This window comes from Mobula hypostoma, chromosome 4, assembly GCF_963921235.1.
Source record: "Mobula hypostoma chromosome 4, sMobHyp1.1, whole genome shotgun sequence".
Taxonomy (NCBI): Eukaryota; Metazoa; Chordata; class Chondrichthyes; order Myliobatiformes; family Myliobatidae; genus Mobula; species Mobula hypostoma.
The window spans coordinates 87,014,737-87,037,797 of NC_086100.1; the positions used below are offsets into that span (position 1 = coordinate 87,014,737).

The window sequence follows — 23,061 nt, forward strand, 5'->3', positions numbered from 1 at the left end:
TGAAATTAGGAGAGCCAGAAGGGGCCATGAAAAGGCCTTCGTGAGCAGGATTAAGGAAACCCCCAAGGCATTCTACAAGTCTGTGAAGAGCAAGAGGATAAGACGTAAGAGAATAGGACCAATCAAGTGTGACAGTGGAAAAGTGTGTATGAAACCGAAGGTACTTAATGAATACTTTGCTTTTGTATTCACTACAGAAAAGGACCTTGGTAATTGTAGGGATTTACAGCAGACTGAAAAAGAGTTTGAGCATGTAGACATTAAGAAAGAGGATGTGCAGGAGCTCTTGGAAAGCATCAAGTTGGATAAGTCACCGGGACCGGACGAGATGATTTTTTTGCTTTGGGTCAATTTTAATACAACTGCTAGAAAGTTCTTCACCTCTGGGAAGTTATGTCCTAATGCCTCTGTCTCATTTCTTTAAGAAATCTTAAGGGTCATTGGTTTTGGATTACAACGTTCATCCTGACTTGACCGGCATCCTTTTGTACCTTGGTATTTTAAAGCACCAATGGCAGATATGTCTCCTTTTGCTGCAGTATATTGCAAAGTCAGCAAGACAATGCTCCCAGTCAGCGCAAGATTTTGTGAACATCTAGAACTCTAGAAAGTAAAATGACTCTGTTAATTTAAGATCTCTTCAAGGAGATGGATCAGGAAGTGAATGCTCCTGTCATGGAATTGAAGTTATTGAAGTGGCGTGTAGATTTGCTTACCCAATATTAGAGAAGATTAGTGTGTAGGAAAGCTAGAATTTGCCTCTCTAGATGAACCACTCTTGATCCAAGAGTTCTTGGATATCATCATTTTGGAAGAGAAATTCTCTATAGTGTACAATGTATGGGTTCTTAAACAAACATTGTGAAGAGGATTTATAAAGCTGTAATCTCTTTATGAATTCATAAGAGCATAAAGCATAGGAGCAGAATTAGGCCATTCAGTCCATCAAGTCTGCTTCACCATTCCATCATGGCTGAACTCAGATACCACTCAACCTCATACACATGCCTTCTTGCTATATCCTTTGATGCCCTGAACAATCAGGAAACTATCAACTTTGGCTTTAAATATACCCATGAACTTGGCCTCCACCGCAGTCTGTGGCAGAGCATTCCACAGATTCACTACTCTCTGGCTAAAAAAATTCCTCCTTACCTCTGTTCTAAAATGTCGCCCCTCAATTTTGAGGCTGTACCTTCTAGTTCTGGATACCGCCACCATAGGAAACATCCTCTCCACATCCAACTTATCTAGTCCTTTAAATATTCTGTAGATTTCAATATTCCCCCCTCTCCCCCAGACCTGCCAAGGGCTCTTCTTAAGTTAACCCCTTCAGTCTGAAGTTATGCCATAGGCATTGATTCTCAGTCTTTCTCAGTGTTGTATACAAGGTAGGAACATAGAGGTTCTGGAGTTTTACAAGCACAAAATTGGGTCCTTCAGCCTACCAAGTCTGCACCAACCATCAAACACCCATTTCTGTTGATTCTACATTAATCCTGTTCTTCATTCTCCCCACATTCGCTGCAGCTTCCCCCAGATTCTACACCTCACCTCCATACCAAGAGCAATTTACAGTGGCCAATTAAACGCTGAACCCATACACCTTTGTATATGGGAGGAAATCAGAGGGCCCAATATTTTCCCCAATACTTTTACAGAACTCAGCATTCTAATTAGCAGTTCACCGGGGCTTCAGATATCCACCCCATTCAGAACACAAGCATTATTTGTGGATAATCTCTGACTCACACCAACTCTTAATCCTTGAGATGTCCATTCGTCATCATGGCTATCCCTCGAGCTCGAGAATGATGGTCTTCGTTCCGTTGATTTATTTATGGGCTCTCAAGTGGCTTATGAGTCCAATCTTGGCTTTGAAAGTTCTTCTCCATTCAGGACAGGTAGTTCCAGATGGCATATCGAGCTTTGATTATTGCTGCCTCTCTTTCCATTTTCTTCACTTTTCTTCTAATTCTGCACATCTGTTGGCTTCAAAAGTTGCTATTCTTTCTCAGATGATGGCTTGCCAGAGTTTCCTGTCCTTGGCATCGGTTTCCCAATTGTTGATGTCGATGTTACATTTCTTCATGTTGGTTTTTAAGACGTCTTTGAATCTCTTCTATTGTCCGCCTCTTTTATGTTTGCCTTCTTTAAGCTGGGAGTTGAAGATTTGATTCGGCAGACATTTGTCTTTCATCCGAACAACATGACCGCTCCATCTTAGTTGGATCTTGATGATGTAGGCTTCAATGCTTGTTGTTTTTGCTTCATTTAGCACGCTGACATTGGTTCTTCTATCTTCCCAGCTGATATTTAAGATGTTTCAAAGACAGCATTGATGGAACTTTTCAAGTGCCTTCAGATGTCGTCGGTATGTTGTCCAGGTTTCTGATGCATACAGGAGCGTTGGGATCACCACTGCTTTGTACACTAACATTTTGGTGTCTGTTCGGATGTCACAATCATGAAAGTCTCTTGTTCAGAGACGTCCAAAAGCTGTTCCAGCGCATTTAAGACAATGTTGGATCTCATCATTAAGGTCGACTTTGGAGGAGAGGTGACTTCCAAGATACGGAAAGTAGTCCACGTTTTCCAGGGTTGTTTCACCAAGTTGAATTGATGGTTCTATCCGATTTGTCTCAGTTGGTGATGATTGGTGGATGATCTGAGTCTTCTTGGAATTGATGGTAGGTCCAAGTTTCATGTGTGCATGGTTGAAGGCAGTCAGAATCTGTTGTAGGTGGTTTTCTGAGAGAGCTGCAACACTGTTGTCATCTGCATATTGGAGCTCGATGAGGGAACTTGTGGATGTCTTGTTTTTGGACTTGAGACAGGCAAGATTGAAAAGTCTGCCATCTGTTCTGTAGACAATTTCGATTCCTGGGGGTAGGTTGTCCTTGATGATGTGGATGATTGTCGCAGTGAAGATGGTGAACAAAGTTGGGGCAATCACGCATCCCTGTTTTACTCCTGATCTAACTTGAAAAGGCTCACAGTTACTGTTGCTGACCATGACTGTGGCAAGCATGCCATCGTGGAGGAGTCTCAGGATTCGAATGTACTTTTCAGGGCATCCATAGGTGGATAGGACATCCCATAGGAGTTCCCTTGATACCGAGTCAAAGTGCTTTGGTGAGGTCGATGAATGCCATGTACAAAGGTTGAAGTTGTTCACGACTTTTTTCTTGTAGTTGTTGCATTGTGAAGGTCATGTTGATTACTCCATGTGATGGTCTGAAACCGGCTTGTGTCTCTGGAAGGATCTTCTCAGCTAAAGGCTTGAGCCGGTTGTTCATGATGTGGGTGAGGATCTTTCCTGCTGTTGCTAACAGGGATATTCCACGATAGTTTCCGCATTCGAATCGATCGCCTTTCCTTTTGTAGTTGGTAATGATTGCTGAGTCTCTAAAGTCTGCTGGTACGTCTTCATTTATCCAGATCTTGATGAGAAGTTGATGAAGTTGGTACTGAAGCGGGTTACCTTTTGTAGACCTCGGCTGGTATTCCATCGAGTCCAGCGGCCTTGTTGTTTTTCAAGATTTTAATGGCTTCCTTGACTTCATCAAGTGTTGGTATTTTGCTTAGGGAGTTGTCAATGTGCTGTTTTGGACTGTTGTTAATCACATTCCTGTCAAATGAGACGGTTTGATTTAGAAGATCTTCAAAGTGCTCCCTCCATGTAGAATTGATGTCAGCATTGCTCTTCAGGATGGTTAAACCATCTTTGCTTTTGAGAGGGGCTTAACCGTGAGTGGATGGGCCAAAAATAGCTTTAGTTGTGTTGACAAAGCCTCGAGTGTCATTGGTGTCTGCTCGTTGTTGGATTTCCTGAGCTTTCTTCCTCCACCATTGATTTTTCAGGTTTCACCATTGGCTCTTCTGGACTGCAGCCTTGTATTCCTGATAGCGTTTCCTTTTGGTAGCCGATTGTTGGTCATTTTGTAAGATGATGAAAGCTTTTCTCTTTTCATCAATGAATTGTTGGAGTAGTTTGTCATTATCATCAAACCAATCCTGATGTTTTTTCATCTTGAGCCCAATTGTTTCTTTGCAAGAGATGATGATAGTGTTCTTCAATTGATTCCAGTGTTCTTCTACAGATGGTGGGATTTGTTGAGGCAGTTGTTCTTGAAGATTTTGTTGGAACTTCTGTACATGGTTGATGTCTTGAAGGATGTCAACATTGAATTTCTTAATAGTGTTCTGATTTTGGTGTTTCCTTTTGGGCCGAATCTTCATTCTCATGGTGGACAAGATGAGTCGATGGTCTGTACAGCACTTGTCGGCACCAGTAACAGCTCTTGTTATCAGTACATCTCGTTGGTCCCGAGGTTGTACGATGATGTAATTGATAAGGTGCCAGTATTTGGAGCGTGGATGCTGCCAGGAGACTTTGTGCCTGTTTTTCTGGCGAAATACGGTGTTTGTAATCACCAGGTTGTGTTCAGCACATTTGCTGAGGAGGAGTGTTCCATTGGCATTGACCTTGCCAACTCCTTCCTTGCTTATTATTCCAGTACAGAGCCTATGATCTTTCCCCACTCTGGCATTGAAGTCTCCCAAGAGAATGATCTTGTTGTTGGGAGCAGAGGAAAGGACATCGTCAAGTTGGGCCTAGAAGTTCAACTTTACTTCATCTTCAGCGTCCAGAATTGGAGCATAGGCGCTGATGATAGTGGTGTGTTGGTTCTTGACAAGCTGGACTCGCAGAGTTATGAGCCGTTCGTTGATTCCCAGTGGTTGCTCTGTCAGCTTCTGAAGTAGGCTGTTTCAGATGGCAAAACCTATTCCATGGATCCTTGGTTGTTAAGGATCAAGTCCTTTCCAGAAAAAAAGAGTATTGACCTTGCTCTTCCTTTAGATGCCCTTCTCCGGCTCTGCGGGACTCACTCAGAGCAACAATGTCAAAGCTGAATTTTTGGAGTCCCGGGCAACAAAGGCAGTTCTCTTCTCTGGTCGGTCTGAGTTTGGGTTATCCATCAGAGTTCGTATATTCCAGGTTCCAAATTTCATAGTTTCACTTCTTGATGTTTTCCGACCACATGATGGTGATCCCTCTGGACGCGGCTTTCCAGACAGGATGAGGTGAAGCAGACTATTTTTAGGGCATCTTTTCTAGCCCCTTCCCAGTTCAGGGTGAGCCGAGTGGATCCTACATAGGGCTACTCAGACATGAATACTGCTGCCGAACAACTTTCCTGCTTCTGTCCAAAAGTTGAGCGACTGAATCAAGTATTCACCACTTTCGTGCCGGTTCTTGACTAGGGGCTTCCATCCATCACATTGCCTGCTCCCAACGCCCTCCCCCGATCGCCGAAAGACTTGAAGAAGTGGCCCACAAAGCAAAGACGTCTGTGCGTGTATTTGTTTAATGTGTACTTGATGTTGCACTCCAAGAAGCACATGATACTTCACAAATCAACCAACTGAATCCAATGGCATGGAAACCACGACGATTGGAGCTGATGTGTTCCACCATTGAGGTCTTGGTTGGATTGTTCTTTGTCAGGGACCTCACCCTCAACCTTACTGCCATGGGTGACCCTACCAGAAGAATAGCTCCAGACGGCATTACTCTCAGGATCATGGGACCACACAAGCTTCTCCACCGCGACAAGGTGACAATCCATGGAGAAGGTCCACTATAAAGTACCTAAATCACTTTCCCTGACACTAGTTTAAACACAGGCTTAAACATACAAATTGCTTAATTAATTCTTAACTACAACTACACAGCATTCAGCAAAACCCGGACAGGCACCCCACAAATGTAACCCCTCACCATGCTCATATGCATATTGGCTCATTGGCTGAGTCTGCTAACAGCCATGGGATGACGCAGTGAGAAAGCCATCTTTCATAAACAATACACATTTAGAGTCAGTATGATTTGGGATTCAACCAAACAGGAACGTCGTGATGTCCTGATTAATGAAACCTCGATTTGAGCAAATGATGTGTAAATTCTGCCCATACACAATTATCAGTCAGCAAGAAATAAGAGATCGTACACTGCATAAAATTATATGAAAAGTGTATTTACTAATCTCATCTTTATCAAACAGTTACTAAGAGAAAGAAAAGAATAAAAGGAAAGGGCCCATTACAGTTAAACCAGTCTAAATGGGCACATGGCATTGGAGCTCAGCTCTTCCAAAAGCTGGGTATGACCGTTACTCAAGGCACTGAATTCTCATCACCAATCACCGGTAGAGCTTCCCATCTTGGACTCCTTTGTCTCATGAAGCAATCACTCTTCCCGTCAGATCAAATCCTACAGGTACCTCTCCTGATCTCCTCTTTTCTGCAACTCCTGCCAAAACACCTCAAAATCTACTGGTGTCCGTCACAAATTTGTCTCCATCCGGCACTCTCTAGAACCTTTTCCCAGTTCCACCATCCTGATTGGCTGACACAACATTCCTAAGTTGAACATCATAGCCCCTTATCTTTATCTGAAACCAAAACATTCTACCAGCAAGACCCACTGTTTTTACAGAAAGCTACTAAATGAAATACTCCACAGCATTAGCAATAGAAATCTTAGCCAGAGCATTATGTACATAAAAAAACTTTGCCTCCACAGCTGCTTGTGACAATGAATTCCACTGATTCACCACTTTCTGGCAAAGAAATTTCTCCCCACCTACACTCTAAAAGGACTCCCCTCTATCCTGAGGCCGTGTCCTCTGGTCTTAGACTCTCCCCCCATAGGAAACATCCTCTCCACATCCATTCTATGAAGGCTTTTTACCATTTGATAGGTTTCAATTAAGTCCTCCTCATTCTTCTGAATTCTAGTGAATACAGGCCCAGAGCCATCAAATGCTCTTCATATGTCAAGCCATTCGATCCTGAATTAAGTTCATTGCAAGTTGTCTGTGCTGTGTAGGTGAGTGGTAGAACTTAGGGGGAGTTGCTCAGAATGTAGGAAGAATAAAATGGGATCAGTGCAGGAACAGTGTAAGTGGATGGTTAATGGGTCGAAGGACCTGATTCCATGTTGTATCTCTTTATGGAACGCACAAACCTCTTCACCACAAGGTGATGATCCTCGAGAAAGGATCCCGAGGAATCCTGCAAGTGATGCCAACTAGAGTTTAGCCATCTGGCACTTAGCTCCTGAGAAGATCACCCATGGCGGTAAAGTCAAGTGGGTGGTGGGGGTAGGGTCCCACACAATGAGCAATCCAACCAATACCTCACCTGTAGAGCTGGCGGAAGATGATAAAGGCTGCAGCAGTGAAGCATCCCGAGTCATCTTGCACTCCATTTCACTGGACCCTGACCCTAATCTGTCAAGGACAGGTATAGTGGCTGCCTGTGCATTAGCCTCCCCACGTTAAACCAAGTCAAACACAGATTTAAGGGAAACCATCCTAATATTCTGGATTAAGTCTAATGGTGATCAGCTAGTCGCAAAGAGGCAGGATTATGTGGCTCCTGGGCTGGCCTCTACAGTCACCTGAAGACCCTCCAATATACAACCACTTGTGTTATACGCGACTCAATCTCTTTATTATTTCACAAAAGTTAGGACTGTTGCACTCTTGCCCATATTTACACATACACTTGAAAAGCCTACATGGGCAATGAAACACTTTAAAATGATCCCACTGCCATGAAATGTACTGCATAATTTCACAGAATTTCCTCCTTTCATCATAGAAGAATGTCTCCCACCTTTTCTCTTTACATTCATCACTGACACGAGTTTCAAAGGAGGAATATACTTTATACATATATATCTTGGATATCCAAACTGCCTACCTGTCAAGGATTGAAATTCTTCAAGCATTTTTTTAAATCACCGGCATCTTTGGGTCAAATTCCTGCGTGCAGCATTAGAGAAGTCATTAAGTTGTTTATTTTAAAATGGGCCAATGGCTGCTATGATAGCACGGACAAGAATTTGACACAAGTGTGTCAGTTTTTGAAAATGCTGCACAAAGAATTTCAGCCCCACCCTTTTACAGTTCTGCGCTCTGCAATGAACCTGATCAGGCTCCTGAACTCAAAAGCAGAAAGCTGTTCAGCTCCAAGACTGTTCAGTCGCACAACTCTACTGGGGCTGTACCCAGTTTCTGTTAAACTTAAGTCTACCACTTCCGCCTTTTGCATTTTCAGTTGATGGTGCCTTTTCTTCTACAGGGACAGAGTTCCCAGATTTTAGAACTGCCCGGGCAGTGGAATGACTCACAGCTTCTGTGACCCTGTTCCGATCCTGACCTCGGGTTGCTGTCTGTGTGGAGTTTATGCGTTCTCCTTGTTGCTGTGTGCTAGGTTAATGGTGCGCTGTAAATCGCCTCAGATGTTTATGTGGGTGGTAGAAGTTAGGGCATTGATGGGAATGTGAAGGAAGTAAAACGGGTCAGGTTAGGATTAGTGTAAATTGGCAATTGATGCTCAGTTTGGACTCAAATGGCTGAAGGCCCTGTTTCTGTGCTAGCTTTCTTTGTAAGTCTACTACTTCCTGACATCACTCCCTCAATATCCTAGGTTTGACCTTCAGGCAACATCTGGATCCCCACCTTGACAAATAGTCTTCCTAGCTGATATCCCATAATAGTCCTAACCAGCTCAATTAGATTGCTATCGAAAGAAGCATCAGCTCAAGCTCTCTGTTGGTTTTCCCTTTCAATGAGCTGCTAGTTACGTATCAATGCAAACGAGCCGAAAGAAGCGTCAAACGGTCTGCTAGAGGAACTCAGAAGCTCGAGCCGCGTCTGTGGGAGAAAAGGAATTGTCAACGTTTCGGGTCCAAATCCTACATCAAGACAGAGAGTGGAAGAGGGAGGTGGCCAGTGTAAAAAGGAGAAGGGGAGTGGTGAGACAGGAATGCGAGGTGATTGGTACACCGAGGAAAGGTCAGAAATTGATTGGCAGGCTAGGCCAGTTAAGGAACAGAGGGGGAGGGGGAATGGAATGGGGAGACAGTGGAAGATGAATGATGGATGGAGGCTGACAAAGAGAGAAAATGAAATTAACTGATAGGTTTTCCTGACAAACACCCAGCTATTATGAATGGAAAGAAGGACCTGCAATCTAACAAAAACCAAAACACACAGCAAATTGTGTTTGGGTTTGTTCCTCCAGCTCTCCTGCTCCATCGCCAGTTACCCACCCGATTGGTTTTCCATATCTAACAAGAAGACTGTTCAGCTTTCCCTACACGGATTACTGTACTGCAGTCTCCTTTCAGAAGGTCTGCATTTCTGACTCCATTGATATCTTGTTGTCAGTCTACCCTGCGGCGGAAAAAGTCACATCTGCCTGGAATGCTTGTAACTGTTAAGCTACAAAAGGCAGCATCAGTCAAGTCAGTATTTAGCCCATTCCATCATCAGCCAAGGAATCTTAATCTCCACAGCTCAAATATTAAGTCTCAGAGATGAAAGGATTATATATTTATAAAACCAATATGTGCTTTCTTAAGGTGATAATGAAATCTGCAAGGCTGAATTCTTTGCTTTTACAGTACTCTGTCAGGGTGACACATGGCTTTGCTTATTTAGTGTCTTGTTAAGCTCAGAGATTCCTTAACAGCACTTGTCAGTGAGATTCTCTATCACAGGAACCTCAACTTGTGGGGAGTCAAACCAGTATTAATTCTTCCAAAGATAATGTCTGCCCACTCATTTCATAACATCTGGGTGCATTATACAACTAACTCAGGTACCGGGGAGCTGTTGGGAGAAGCTTTTGAACTACTGTATGTTTTTCAGGAGGAATCCTTGACCTTGGCTATTGAGGGTACGGTGCCCAATAATGTTTGATGATGATACTCCTAATGGTACTGAGGTAGTTGTTTTGATCAAGGGAAGGTGAGGGAAGGAACTCAGCCAGGTATTCTCGGTGCATTTTGGTGGATGTGAGGTAAATCAGGATGCAGGGCTTCAGAAGACACATACAATGCCAGCTCTCACTGTGGGCTCATACTCATGGATGAGGTAGGTTGGTACCAGTTGGAACTTGGTCCTTGTGTGGAATGAGAACCTCAGGAGGGAAGAGCAAAGAACCTGAAAGAAAAAGTTGCAGCAGTTGGATCAAGCAATCTTTGTAGAGATCCAGGATAGATGTGAAACACCTTGGTTTCCTCGGCTGCGTAAGTCTGAGGAAGACAACCTCCAGCTCCGCCAAACTCGTGAGATTGAGGTGCACTCAATTCCACCCCAAACCCCAGTTTGTGTGGATGCTGTGTCACTTGCTACCCCGTTACAAATTAATGCCATGAAATAACAGACAGTACATGGCATATGATTAAAGGAAATATATTTCTGAATCTTAACTAAAGGGTTAGTAAAGAATAACAAAAAGAAAAGGGCCAATTCTAATTAAACAGTCAAATGTGCATAAGTTGGAGCTCACCTTAAACTTCTCTGTCACTCACACGCTGGGCCCTCAGTCAAAGGGAAAGCACACACCACCTTCCAAATATCGCTCGCAATCCATCTCGAATAAATGGGTCTCCCACCGGATTGTGTGCTATGATCGGTTCTCTCCAGCGTCTTCTCTCTTCATCTCCTCGCGAACAAAAGCCCCAAGCACAACCTTAATGCCCCTCACTAGAGAAACCTCCTCTTAATTCAACCATCCTAATTGGATGGCACACATCTCTCCTCAACTCTTCAACAATAACCCACACATAAATTGAAAACAAGCACCTCTCACAGAACAGCACAAAATGAAATACATATAGCATAACAGTAAAGGATACGAACGAGGGCATTACAGATGTTTATGCCACATCAATTTGTTCTAATCCCCATCATACTTCAAAGATTTACCCCAAACTGAGAAAGAGTGCAGATTATAGTGAAAGCTGTATATACTGTAAATTGGGCAGGAAACCAGTTAGGATTATGTTGATCTCTGCCCTTGTCTGTTGATCTATTGATTCACTTGCATCTTAGTGAACTCATTGATTATTATCTGGCTTCTGTTCTACCAAATCATTCTGTTCATGACAGAGGGAACCACAAATTTGAAACCGTGGTTTTGTTCATCTGGCTCATGGGGGGGCGGGGGGAGGCTCTCCTTTTGTAGACAAGAACCTCTATAGGTCATAAAGCTCACAGTGAAGAGTCAACTGCTGGTGGCTGTAAAGAAATGGTAGATCAGCTGGAAGGTGATCTTCACAAGGCAAGGCTGTAACAAAAATCAGCAGCTCTCAGTAAATTACTTCATTGGAATTGAACAAGGCTGTGCTTCGTGGAAAAAAAGACTCATTGGTTTTCTAAACTGTGAGTTGAGTTTTGATGAATTAAGTTCATGGATCAGGCCTGTGCTTGTCCTAGGTTGTCTACAAAGAGCTAACACAATGTCTGGAATCCAGTGCAACATGAACCTCTGAGTAACTGCCGTTGCTTTTGATCGTCGTAATGGTCTACACATGCATATTCATGATTATCCTTGCCCCATAGACACCTAATAAAGAAGAAAAATCCCACAAGCTAAAATCAAATGATCTTATCACTTTTAATGAGCCTGGTTCTACACAACAAGTGCCAGTTCTGTCAATACAATTCAAGGTATGTTGCTGATCTCTGCACATTTTGCACATGGTGGTTTCCCAAAAGGTCTCAGCACATGGAAATGCCGAAAATTCAAAGCACTTAGCCTCAGTTCCCTCATATGCAAATGCAAATAGAAGTTGTTGGAAACATTCAGCAGGTCAGACAGCATTGATGGAAACAGAAATAGTTACCACTCACACCACCATTTACATTGGAGGCACAGCAGTTGAAACTTCAAATAGTGTCAAACTCCTGGAAGCGCACATCACGCACATCCTCTCATGGTCCCAGAACACATCCTCCATGGTCAAGAAAGCTAACCAACGCCTCTGCTTTGTAGGAGGCTGAAGAGTTCTGGACTTTGCACATTCATCCTCATGAATTACAGATGCACAGTAGAGAGCATCACTTCTGGATAACTGCTTGGTATGGAAACTGCACAATGACGGACAGGAAGGCTCTACAACAGGTAGTCAAGACTGTTCAACACATCATTGGCACCAGCCTGCATGCCATCAGGAACATATGTACAGAAAAATGCTAGTAAAGGATCGGTAACATCATGAAGGATTCCATACATCCTGCTTGTAGACTGTTCACTCCCATACAGTTGTTATAGCCCGGGGTGGTAATGGGGACAAACTCCCACTACCTATTAAATGCTCCCAATGGTGTGCGCCTGAAATAGCCTCTGACAACCAAGGTCAGCAATTGGCCTTCATGTGTAGCTTAGCTACTAAGCCCGGTGGAACCGTTTCTACTGACAGGAGAAGGGGCAAAGGCAGGTTATTGGCACGTTAAAGCCAGTTGCTTGGGCAGATGGGGCTCGTCAGGTGTGGTTTGCAGCTCATCTAGGAGAAGGAAAGCTCTGTCTCAAATCCCCTCTGCCTTGCGGCTATACCCACTCATGGGGAAGGCTTCAGAGGGAAAAATCCAGAGCTGGACTCCCTAAAGCAATCCCACATTGAGTTCAATGCTGCCTGACAACTCCTGCAACACTGCTGGTACCAAACTGTATTGGTCTCAGCCATTCCTTTGAGTTCATCAGATGTGTGGAGAGGGGGAGCTTGCTACAGGGGCAACAGCTTGCTCTCCATATCGTACTGCCCAGGCTTGCATATCTAGACGGCAAGGATGCAACATTCATGGTTGACCCTGACCAACAGAGGCTTCACTCACTTCAAAGATCTGGATCTTTGAACCAGATCCAAAAACAGAAACCTTTCCCAAGCAGTAAGGCTGATCAACACCTTCACCCACTAACTCCTTCACAACTTTATTGTTTTCCATCAGTCACCTTATGTACAGCCTGGTGTCACTTTATGGACATACAATCAATCTGTATGTAAGCTATCTTATGTACTCATACTTATTGTGTGTAGTTTGTTATTATTATTATTTTTTACCTTTTGTGTTTTTTGTGCTGCATCAGATCTGGCTAACAATTATTTTGTTCTCCTTAAACCCCTGTACAGGAAATAGCATTAATCAAACTTGAATCTTGAATCTTTGATCAGAACTGGGGAAGAGGGAAAACAGGGAAAGTGGCAGACTACTGTGGAGAGCAAAGGGGAAGGGGGGGTCCACATAAGGTAGAGGGGTAGTGACACGCAGGGCAATGGGATATGGCCAACTGGCCAGGCTGTAGCAGGAGGAGGAGTAAAACTAAGCCAAAATCATTGATGGATGACCCATAGAAATGGGCAGCCCTGATATAGACAGAAAGAAAGACTGAGATACTTAAAGTTGGAGAATTTGAGACCAAAAGGCTGCAACATGCCCAGATGGAATATAATGTGTTGTTCCTCAAGTTCGTTATAACAGTGCAGGAAGCCACAAGCAGAGAGGACAGAGTGGTATGGTGATTTAAGTATGCAGGCAATAGGAACCTCAAGGTCTCTGCAAAATGAACACCAAGCGATCACCCAATCTGTGTTTGTAGAGGAGGTTACCTTGGGAACAGTAGATTGGAAGAAGTGCAAGTGAATCAGTAGGTTCTTCACCAGGAAGAATTGTTTGGCCTTCAGTTTGGTGGGAGGTGAAAAGGAGATCGATCGGGCGTTGCACCTCCCTGAGGTTGCAAGGGAAAGTACCATAAGATGAAAGTGCGTGGTGGGATATGAATAGCGAACAATGGATTTGGAGAAAATGTGATTCTTTGAAATGCTGGAAGGGGACTGGAGGAGAAAGTGTGTCTGATAGAATCTTGTCAGAGCAGGTAGAATTTTCTGCAATCCACTAGAGTCAGGTAGGATGGAAGATGAGCCCGTAGAACAGTACAGCGCAGAAGCAGCCTCTTCAGCCCATGATGTATGTAGAGACACAATGTCAAATTAAACAAAATCTCTTTGGTCTGCAGGTGGTGCATATCTCTCCATTCCCTGCATATTCACATGTCTACCTAAAAGCCTCTAAAACACTGCGGTCGTATCTGCATCCACTACCACCCACAGCAGCCCGTTCCGGACAGCCACCACTCTCTGTGTGAAAACAAACTACCACGGAGCAGATGGATTTAGTTTCCCAAGCTGCACTATGCACAGTGAGACAGAGGAGCAGTGGAAATCCACCTCTGCTCTGTCCAGGAGGAGAAGGTGTGAGAGAAGGGATGTACAAAATGGACGAGACATGGCCAAGGAATTGGTTAACTATGACAGTGCAGAAGTCATGGTTCAGGGAAAAGGAAGACATTATTGAAGTGCAGGAAAGTCAAAGAAAAACTGCAGATGCTGGAAATTTTAAATTAAAAAAATAAAATGCTGTAAGTACTTAACAGGTCAGGCAGTATCTTGGAAGGAGATACAGAGCCAACATGTGAGGTCAAAGACCCTTTGTCAGATTAGTTTATAACCTGAAATTTTAACTGTTTCTCTCCTTACAGATGTGGCCTGATCACAAAACCCTTTCCCCATACAAGGCAAGCTTCCTATCAACTCACGTAAAGGTAGATACAGTCATGGAAGTGTAGTTCATATCAAATCCTGACTGATGTTAATTAGTCTGCAAGTCTTCCCTGTTTCAAACTCCAAGAATATGGACAGGTAGAAAAACAACCTCTCAAATTACAGGTTACCAGAATTGGCTGTTCCCACATTCACCGAAGGAATGAAAGACATAGTTTAGTTGACCCTCCCTGCATGTTTTGGCATAGGACAGGTACCACATGGTGTGTGTTTGTGTGTGCACACATTTACATTATGTGACCTGGGAAGCTTAACTCAACGGCTTCAGCTGCACACACACACATGAGATAATAAGGACCCCCCAGTGCCGTGCTTATCTAGACCTCATTGCTTATTGTACAGGGCCCCATTCCCAGTGACTTGTCCAAAGGCCAGTGCTCCTATCAGAAGACAGCTTGCCATGATAGGGTCTGGGCTTTGCCTGTACTGGAACCGGTGGGAGAGACCTCACTCCAACAGCCAGCACTCACTGTGGTGATAAATGGTTCTTGTTCCAGATTGAGCGGGCCAGAATGAGGTCCGAAGATGATGTCTTGCGGCTGTCAACGGAGAAAGGACAGTTGGATCAGTCACTCAGTGGTGCAGAAATGGATCTCGCAGAAACGCAAAGGCAGATCCAGCAGCTGCAGATCAGGGCGAGTCACAACCAGCCGGCAGATTTTAACAAACTGTGGGAAACATTGATGCATGCTGTTATTAGCTGCTGGCATCAGACTTCACTCATTTAGGGTGATTGGCCTTCATGTTGAGATGGTATAAAGAGATGCAGCAGCTACAGAACAGCAATCAGACCAACCTTTACACTCTGGCCACCTTGCCCTATTCCTCACGCCCTCTGTCACTACATATTCCTCACTCCCTCTGTCACTAGACAATCGTCCCTCCATTACTGGATGTTCCTGATCTACTATCACTGGGATTTCCTCCTACTTCCCTCTATCACTGAACCTCCCTCTCTCCCTTGTCCATTTCAACCCTCTGACTTTAGCACTCAGCCCTGCTCACCTGAACTGGTAGATCTAAGGATTAGAGACAGTAGCCTGATCTGCACATCTTGGGTTGCACTCAGTAGCTCAGCTAGGAGAGCTGCTGCCTCACAGATCTGAGTTAAACCCAGATGCCTGGTGCTGTCTGTGTGGCCAGTTACCTCACCAATCCTCATGCCTTGGGTACATGGAACAAGCCCTGTCATCTGGAGGGAACGCATGTTGACGCAGGATGAACAAAGGCCAGTAGTATGGCAGAATATACAGGGGTTGACAAGAATAGGGGGCCTGTCGGATTCGTGTAAATGGGCACATGGTGATTAATATGGTCACATTCGGCTGAACACCTTGTTTCAGTGATGTCTGACTCTATCCGACTTTGGGTTATCTAAGTGATGCTATTTTAAAGGGCCTCTCGTTGGGGAGAGAGAGCCTGTCTGAGATACCGAAGTGCTGGGTTATGGATTGTAGTTTTGAAGGCCTCTGCATCAAGGTCTCCTTGGGGGCTATTTCTTTGCTTGCTTGGTGGGGGGGGGGGTTTCTGCTGGCGCAAATGGGGTGGAGGGGTGGGTTGACATTTCTGCTGCTGCTTTGGCAAAGGGAGGGGATGGGAGGCTTCAGGGCTTCTATGTTCTATCATTCATTCTATGGGGTCACTTGTTTTGTGGATATCTGTGAAAAGTACGAATTTCAGGCTGTATACTGTATACATTCTCTGATATTAAATCCTAAATCCTAAGATCATACATTACAATCCAAATTGCTTTCTGTCCTCCGTATGGGTTAGCTGTGTTTGCAGTGTTCCTTTATGCAAGACTCTTCTTTTTCCCTTATTAGCGGGAGAAGAAGAGCCTGTGGTATGTTGAATTACCAGGTGAACGGGTAGTCTTTGGGATACTGCAAGTCTGTGTCTTTATTGATGCTTTACTGCACGCTTGAGTGCTCGGTGGAGGGTGCAAATGCTTTTTTGCTGATGGGGGAAGGGGGGTCGTCGCTGTGCTGGTGCTTATGCGTGGGAGGGGGAGCTGGGGGACTGTGGAGATCTAACATTTCACTGTCATTCATTCTTTGGGGCACTCCTCTATTCTCTGTTTTTGTGGATGTTTGCGAGGAAAAAGAATTTCAGGATGTATATTGTATAAATTTCTCTGACATTAAATGTACCTATTGGAAACCTATGGATCATCACAGAAGTCAATTAATCACTTCATTGCACTTCTGTTTTTCATACAGTTGTTGCCTTGAAAATCAACCTCAGTCATTTGAGATGTCACAAACCATGTAGCATCTCCTTCAATGTTTGCATTTCTAGGGGAACTATGTTCCGATAGTTCTCTTCCAAGTGTATTTATACCAGTATGTGTCAAAAATGACACCAAGGGTGTCATAGGCCAAAATTTCCTGCCAAGTAATGAAGTAAGAATTCAACATTGGGGACCTATGTGCTACAGATTAAATTGCGTTCTCTGATAGACATAAGCTACCAGAAGCAGGATACTGCGTTTTAATTGCAACGCAGAGGTGCACTGAAAGTATAAAGGCACCAAGTGCACAGAGTGCTTCCAAATTGAACTTCCTACAAAAAGTCAAATCAAGGAAAAGTATCCTCTTGATGAAGTGAAAAGTGTTAATTGCTGTTAATCAATCCATCCAGCATTGAAAATAAACTATTTTAAATTAATCAAAGAAAATGCAGGCACTGAAAATGGAAAATAGAAACAGAAAACTGATGGAAACACAAGTAGGTCAGGCAGCATCTGCAGAAAGAGAAAGAATTAATGTTTCAGGTAAGGGACATTTCATCAGAATTGAAAAAGAGAAAAAAATGTTATTTTTCTGCAGCTGAAAAGATGGGGGAGAAGTAGGGGGGATGGTATACAGTATCTCTGATAGAGTGAGTCCAAATAAGTAAATGTAACTGTAAGTGAAGCAGTTAGGATCAGATTATGTTTCTTAGTGTGGGAATGTCTTGCCAATAGCAAGACTGTGGGACGTGCTTAGTGGGCCAGACAAAACAAATAGAAAGAGAAAAGCTGAGCCTAGGTGATAGCAGGCAGAAGAAGTGAGTTCTGATACAAGCAGACGGAGAAGTAAAATGTGTCTGGTGGTTGAACATTGATAGAACTGGAAGAAATTACCACATATCTGTACACCAGAGGAAATCTACAGTAGCCAGTTAACCTCTTTGGGACATGTAGAGGAAGCTGCAGAATTGGAGAGAAACATATAGTCACCGGGAGAACATGCAGCTCCACATAGACAGCACCTGAGGTCAGTCACTGGAGGTGTGAGGCAGTGGCTCTATAGTTGTGCTAGCATGCTACCCAATTATCTGCTACACAGTAGATCTGGAATCCTGGCCACTTAGATTGATGATGTTGTATGTAATTCTGTTTCAGGTACGCTATTTAAGGGCATATTGCTCTCAGGAAATTTGATGGATTCTGGCGGGAATCCGGAACTGTACAGTGCACTCATGAACGACCAGTCTCGATTAATGACCTGTTAAATGTCATTAGTCCTTAGAGGGATATCAGATTCTTTACTGTGAGAAGTAGGAAGCCTGGTAAATGTGGTGCAGGTTTGACTCAGAAGGAAACAGCAGTGAAGCAGCCTCAATGTCTAGATTCCTTTTTGACAAGTACAATAGGAGGCTTATTCTCTTGTAATCTGGAGAATATTGCTTCCAACCTTGAACCTGTCCTCTTCATTTTTTTTTCAGTCAATCACAAGAATGTAGGAGGAGAGAAGGCCACCTAGTCTTTCAGTAAGTTCATGGCTGATCTGTACCAGACCTCATGCCCTTTTTTGTGCCAGCCATAGCCTCTGCCCGCCCTGAGGGTGGGTCAAAGGACCAGCTTCTGTGCTCTGTGACTCTATGACTCTAAGGTAGAACCATGATGGAATGGATAGACATCATAGATGAGTTATGAGGATCCCATGGCAAATAGATTACAGAATTTTGTCTCGTTATGGCATGTCGAAAATAACTGTCACTCGTGAGGACTTGGAGTTGGGAGTAATCACTGCACGTTGATGACCTTAAAACATTCCCATCTTCAACGTTTTAATGTGCCATCCACACATCTTCAGGGCACACTTCAGAGGAGGAAGTTGCACACCCTGAATCTCCACTATCACAGGATCTGACTGACCTACATCCGCTCAGATACTCTATCCCGGGTCAGGTAACTTTTCACCTGCTTGTATGAATACACAAGAGAGTAGCGATGGATAATAGAGAGATGGACAGTGCAGTGTTGTTTGAGCTCTGCCCAGCTGGGTACAGATGTTGCATCTCAAATGCCGTCAACCAACAAGAGTACTCTGGAGCAGCAGTGAAGAATGTGTGAGGTTCTGGCAGATATCCCAGCAGCAACGCGCAGCGAGATTAGCGAAGTCTGTCTTGGATGGGAATTGGTATGAAGTTGCAAGCCTTTGCAATGATGCTTTTGTCAATGACCACTTGCAAGAACAGCCAGATGCAAAAGTCACACAAGTACACAAAGTCACTCAGAATATGAATGCATGCTGAATGCAATGTATTTTGCCCCAGCCTATGATTCATTGGCTAATTCACCAACCTACTTGTAAAAAAAAAGTGTATGACAGTCATAATAGCAAGGGAGGTTATCAAAGTGGGTGCACTCATTAGAGATATTTACCAGGAATGCTGCCCTTGGCATTGTCCATTATTCCTCCCATCAGTCCAACAATTTCTTTGACCCCCGCTACCATCGTACAAGAGGTACTGTAGCATTAGGACAAGGATTGTTAGGATGGGAAACAGTTTCTTCCCCCAGACCATAAGACTCCTTGCCACACGTATGAAACTCATCATACAGCCTCATCATGTATGATGCGTTATACTGTTTATTTTTTAACTTGTATATGCACCTTACTATTTGTTGATTTATCTGTGGTAATATTACTCTATGTGTTAAGTGTATGAGTTAGAGTGCATGTACTGTGGTGTGCACCATGGGTGGACAGCAAAGGAACGTTCTATCATTTGGGCATATACATGTGCACAGTTGAATGACAATAAACTTGACTTCAACTTCAACTTGATTGATCAAAACATATCCTTGTCCCACCCGTTGTCCCTTCATCATTTAATCTTAGTGCCCCTTTAGTCTCACATGTCCAATGGAACAACATCTACCCCTGCACAGTTTCACACGGAGCCATCTACCTTAGCATCTACAGGAGCTGCTAAGTGCAGAAGATCTCAGCTGTTAAAGTAGCAAACTTTCCTCCTCAGCTGAAGCCACAGATTGCAACATGTAGGAACAGGTAAAGGAATGACAAGCAGTTGCACAAGAATTTGCATTCGTTGTTTTAACAGTGAGTCTACGAAGTTGCAATTTGTTGGACTGGCATTAAATTTGATTATTGATCCCATTTTCAGATCTTGCACAATTGTGATTCACCATGTTAAATTAGTTAAATTACAACGGTGGCTTTGTTGGTTCAAAGGTCCAATTTATTGTCAGGGAAATGTATACAATATACATCCTGAAATGCTTTTTCTTTACAAACATCCACAAAAATAGAGGATTGCCCCAAAGAATGAAAGACAGTCAAACGTGAGAACCCCAAAGTCCCTCCCAACTCCCCGCTCCTGCACGTATGTGGCAGCGATCAACAATCCCCCCCTCCCCCACTGGCAAAACAAAAAGCAGGCATCAGCACCACCATCGAACACTCAAGCGTGAGCAAGGCAACAGCAAAGACACGGACTTACAGTTAGCCCGAAGACTTTGCGTTTCAGCCGGTATTTGACATACCACAGGTTTTCTCTCTCTCCCTAACAAAGGAGAGGGAGGTGTCTCCATTTTCCCAGTGAGCAGGGAGACATAACATCAACTCACTAGTTTACGATGTTAAAAGTCCGTTACGTTGCTTTTTTAGAGCTCTGTGCCTGAAGACCACAGTAGTAGACTTTCTGACTCCCCCGATGACACACGGGTCTCCTGCCATGACTCCGACCCTCGATCTGCCCATCTCCAGAGCCCTGAGATCTTAGGCTTCCAAATACGAGCCGGACTCTCACTGCTATCACTGAATCAAAAGACTGGGCTCCAGTTACCCTGCAGAACTTAAAGCACTGTAAACAAGCTTGGACATCAGTGTGGAAAATACAGGGTGCGGCACTGTCCCTCATTCTGTCTTTTAGTTGAGATCTTAAAATCTTAAACAGGCTCTTTTTCTTCAGTAGATGTAGATGTAACTAGTTCAGAAAAGAACAGGGGCTATTTCTACTATTCTACCCAATGTTTCCTCTGAATCAGATCATCTGATCATTGTCATAGCAATCTGCTCAACATTCCTTCCTCCTCTTCCGCTTCATCCAGTGACGCTCTTTCTCTCCGCCACCTTGTTTCCAACATTCTGCAAAAGTTTATACAGAAGGTACCAAATCACCATCATTCTGGAGACTCAGACATGGGTGTGGGGTGAAGTGCCATCTGGTCTGTCAAGGTACCTGAGGCACCTATGTGTCTGAGGTTGGCAGTGCCACTCCTGGACCTCATGGTTTGGTATATAATGAGATATGTTTAGCCACATTCAAAGGTGATACTTCTTATCTCCATGTAGCCAACTGGTAAGTCCAATTGGAGTTGTAATTGGTTTATTATCAAACATAACAAAATACAGTGAAAATTTTTGTTTTACGTGCCATCTACACAGGTCACTCCAAAACACAAGTACATCGAGAGGATTCATAAGGAAAGATAATAACAGAATGCAGAATAAAAATGTTACAGTTACAGAGGAAGTGCACAGCAGCAGGACAAGTAATGAGCAAGGACCAAAATGAGGTTGATTAAGAGATCAAAAGTTCATCTTTATCGTATAAGATCTGTTCAAGAGTTTTATAACATCAGAGTAGAAGTTGACCTTCAACCTGGTGGTATATATTCTCAAGCTTCCGTATCTTCTGCCCGAAGGAGGAAAAACGGGTATGACTTGGGTCGCAGGGTTAACACAGAACAAAGGCATCACAGTATCTGCCTGGGAATTTGCATTTTATTTCCCCTCTGATTGGAGGTGGGCTGTTGTGGATGATGTGTTGGCCCTTGCAGATGATGAACACTTCTCGGTGATGTGTGGCTGCTTTGATTGCCTTGTGCTTTCAGACACACTGAACAGTAACCCCATGTATGCTGACGGTGCCCATCGTCAACAAGTGATCCATCAGTCCTCTGCTGCTTCAGTCCGTGAGATGCACTACGTCCCCGAAGGATCCCAAAGCAAGTAATTTGAGGGATCTCGGCTGACAGTCAACAGTGTAGGGTGGCCAACCTTTTTACAAACTCAAAGTTGAGTTTATTGTATGTGTAAGTACGTTTGTTGTATTAAGTTTAAGTATGTGTAAGCACAGGTGCGATCATAAGCTTATCTGCAGCAGCATCACAATGAAACACAAGTTATACAAAATTATACAAGGAACAACACAATTAGGAAAAGAAGCAAAGTCCATTGTTGTGCAAAGTGGTCTTTCCTACACTGAGATAATGATTAGGTTGGTAGTACTGATGTTGCCTGACTTATTTAATGTTTCAGGCATTTTCAGTTTTTATTTCAGAATTCCTGTATCTACAGTTGTTTTGATTTATCAGCCACCAGCTAATGTGATATCCTCATCTCCTCAGATTCTACTGCATGATGATATCAGAGTAGCCTCTTTCCATCAGGAAGCAGATCACTACTGCATCCGAGGCTCTGGCTTTTGTGCATTGTTCCCTTCTCTGGGTCCTAAATACTGCAGCAGAAGCACAGTCAGGCTGATGTTGCCATGGAGAGCTACAAATTGGAACTCAAGGGGTTATCAAAGACTAAAAAGTCTGCAAACTTCATTGCAATTCTAAAAAGCCTTTCCTCGGTCTTTGCAATTACCTTCCTATAAACCCATATGCTGTGAGCCTTCTACAGACTCAATCCAGAGGCTGCAGTGTTTATGACATGATTTGAGTGTTAAATCTTTGTCCCCATTACACTGCCACGTCTCTCTCCAACTTGGTTTCACTGGCACCAAGCAGCCATAGACGCTCATATTCCAAACTTATGTTAATATTGCTCTTAACAAGAAAATGATACATGGAAATGTTCAGCCTCCCTCTCCCACAGCCTAACACCTTCAGGTAAAATGTGGGAGTTGAAATGTGACTTTGTTTTCAGTTTGCCATTTCTAACACTCATTGATCTCAAACCCTCCAAGGGAAATGAATTTTAATTTACACCCTGCCTTTGAATTTGATTTGTTCGTTTCTCAACTTAACTGCAGAATGGAACAAGTCGAAGTATTTGAGGCAGTTCCTAAGTATTTGACGACATGAATTTATTAGAACTTGATCAGATTAGAGTAGATGCTTTCTCACCATCTAACACGAACCCACTTTGAAAACGGGTGGAAATCAATTAATGTGGATCACCTCTTGCTATTCTTTCCAGTCAGGACTCGGTTCAGCACGATAAGCACCTTCCCACCTTTGTGGATGATTGCAGGAGTTATCGAGTCGCAGTGGTGCCAACCTTTGCAAAACTAGGAACACATTGCGCTTCTTTCCTCAGAATTTAATAGGACTC

The 23,061-nt window shown here is 43.6% G+C and overlaps 1 protein-coding gene across 1 annotated transcript in view; it reads left to right on the plus strand.

The window, feature by feature from the left end:
- The window catches only part of LOC134345449 (rootletin-like), a 387,184-nt gene that overhangs the window by 360,367 nt on the left and 3,756 nt on the right, over positions 1-23,061 (plus strand). The window contains exon 34 of the mRNA XM_063046136.1: positions 14,980-15,117. Coding sequence (XP_062902206.1) covers positions 14,980-15,117 — 138 coding nt within the window. The remainder of the gene's footprint in view (positions 1-14,979; positions 15,118-23,061) is intronic.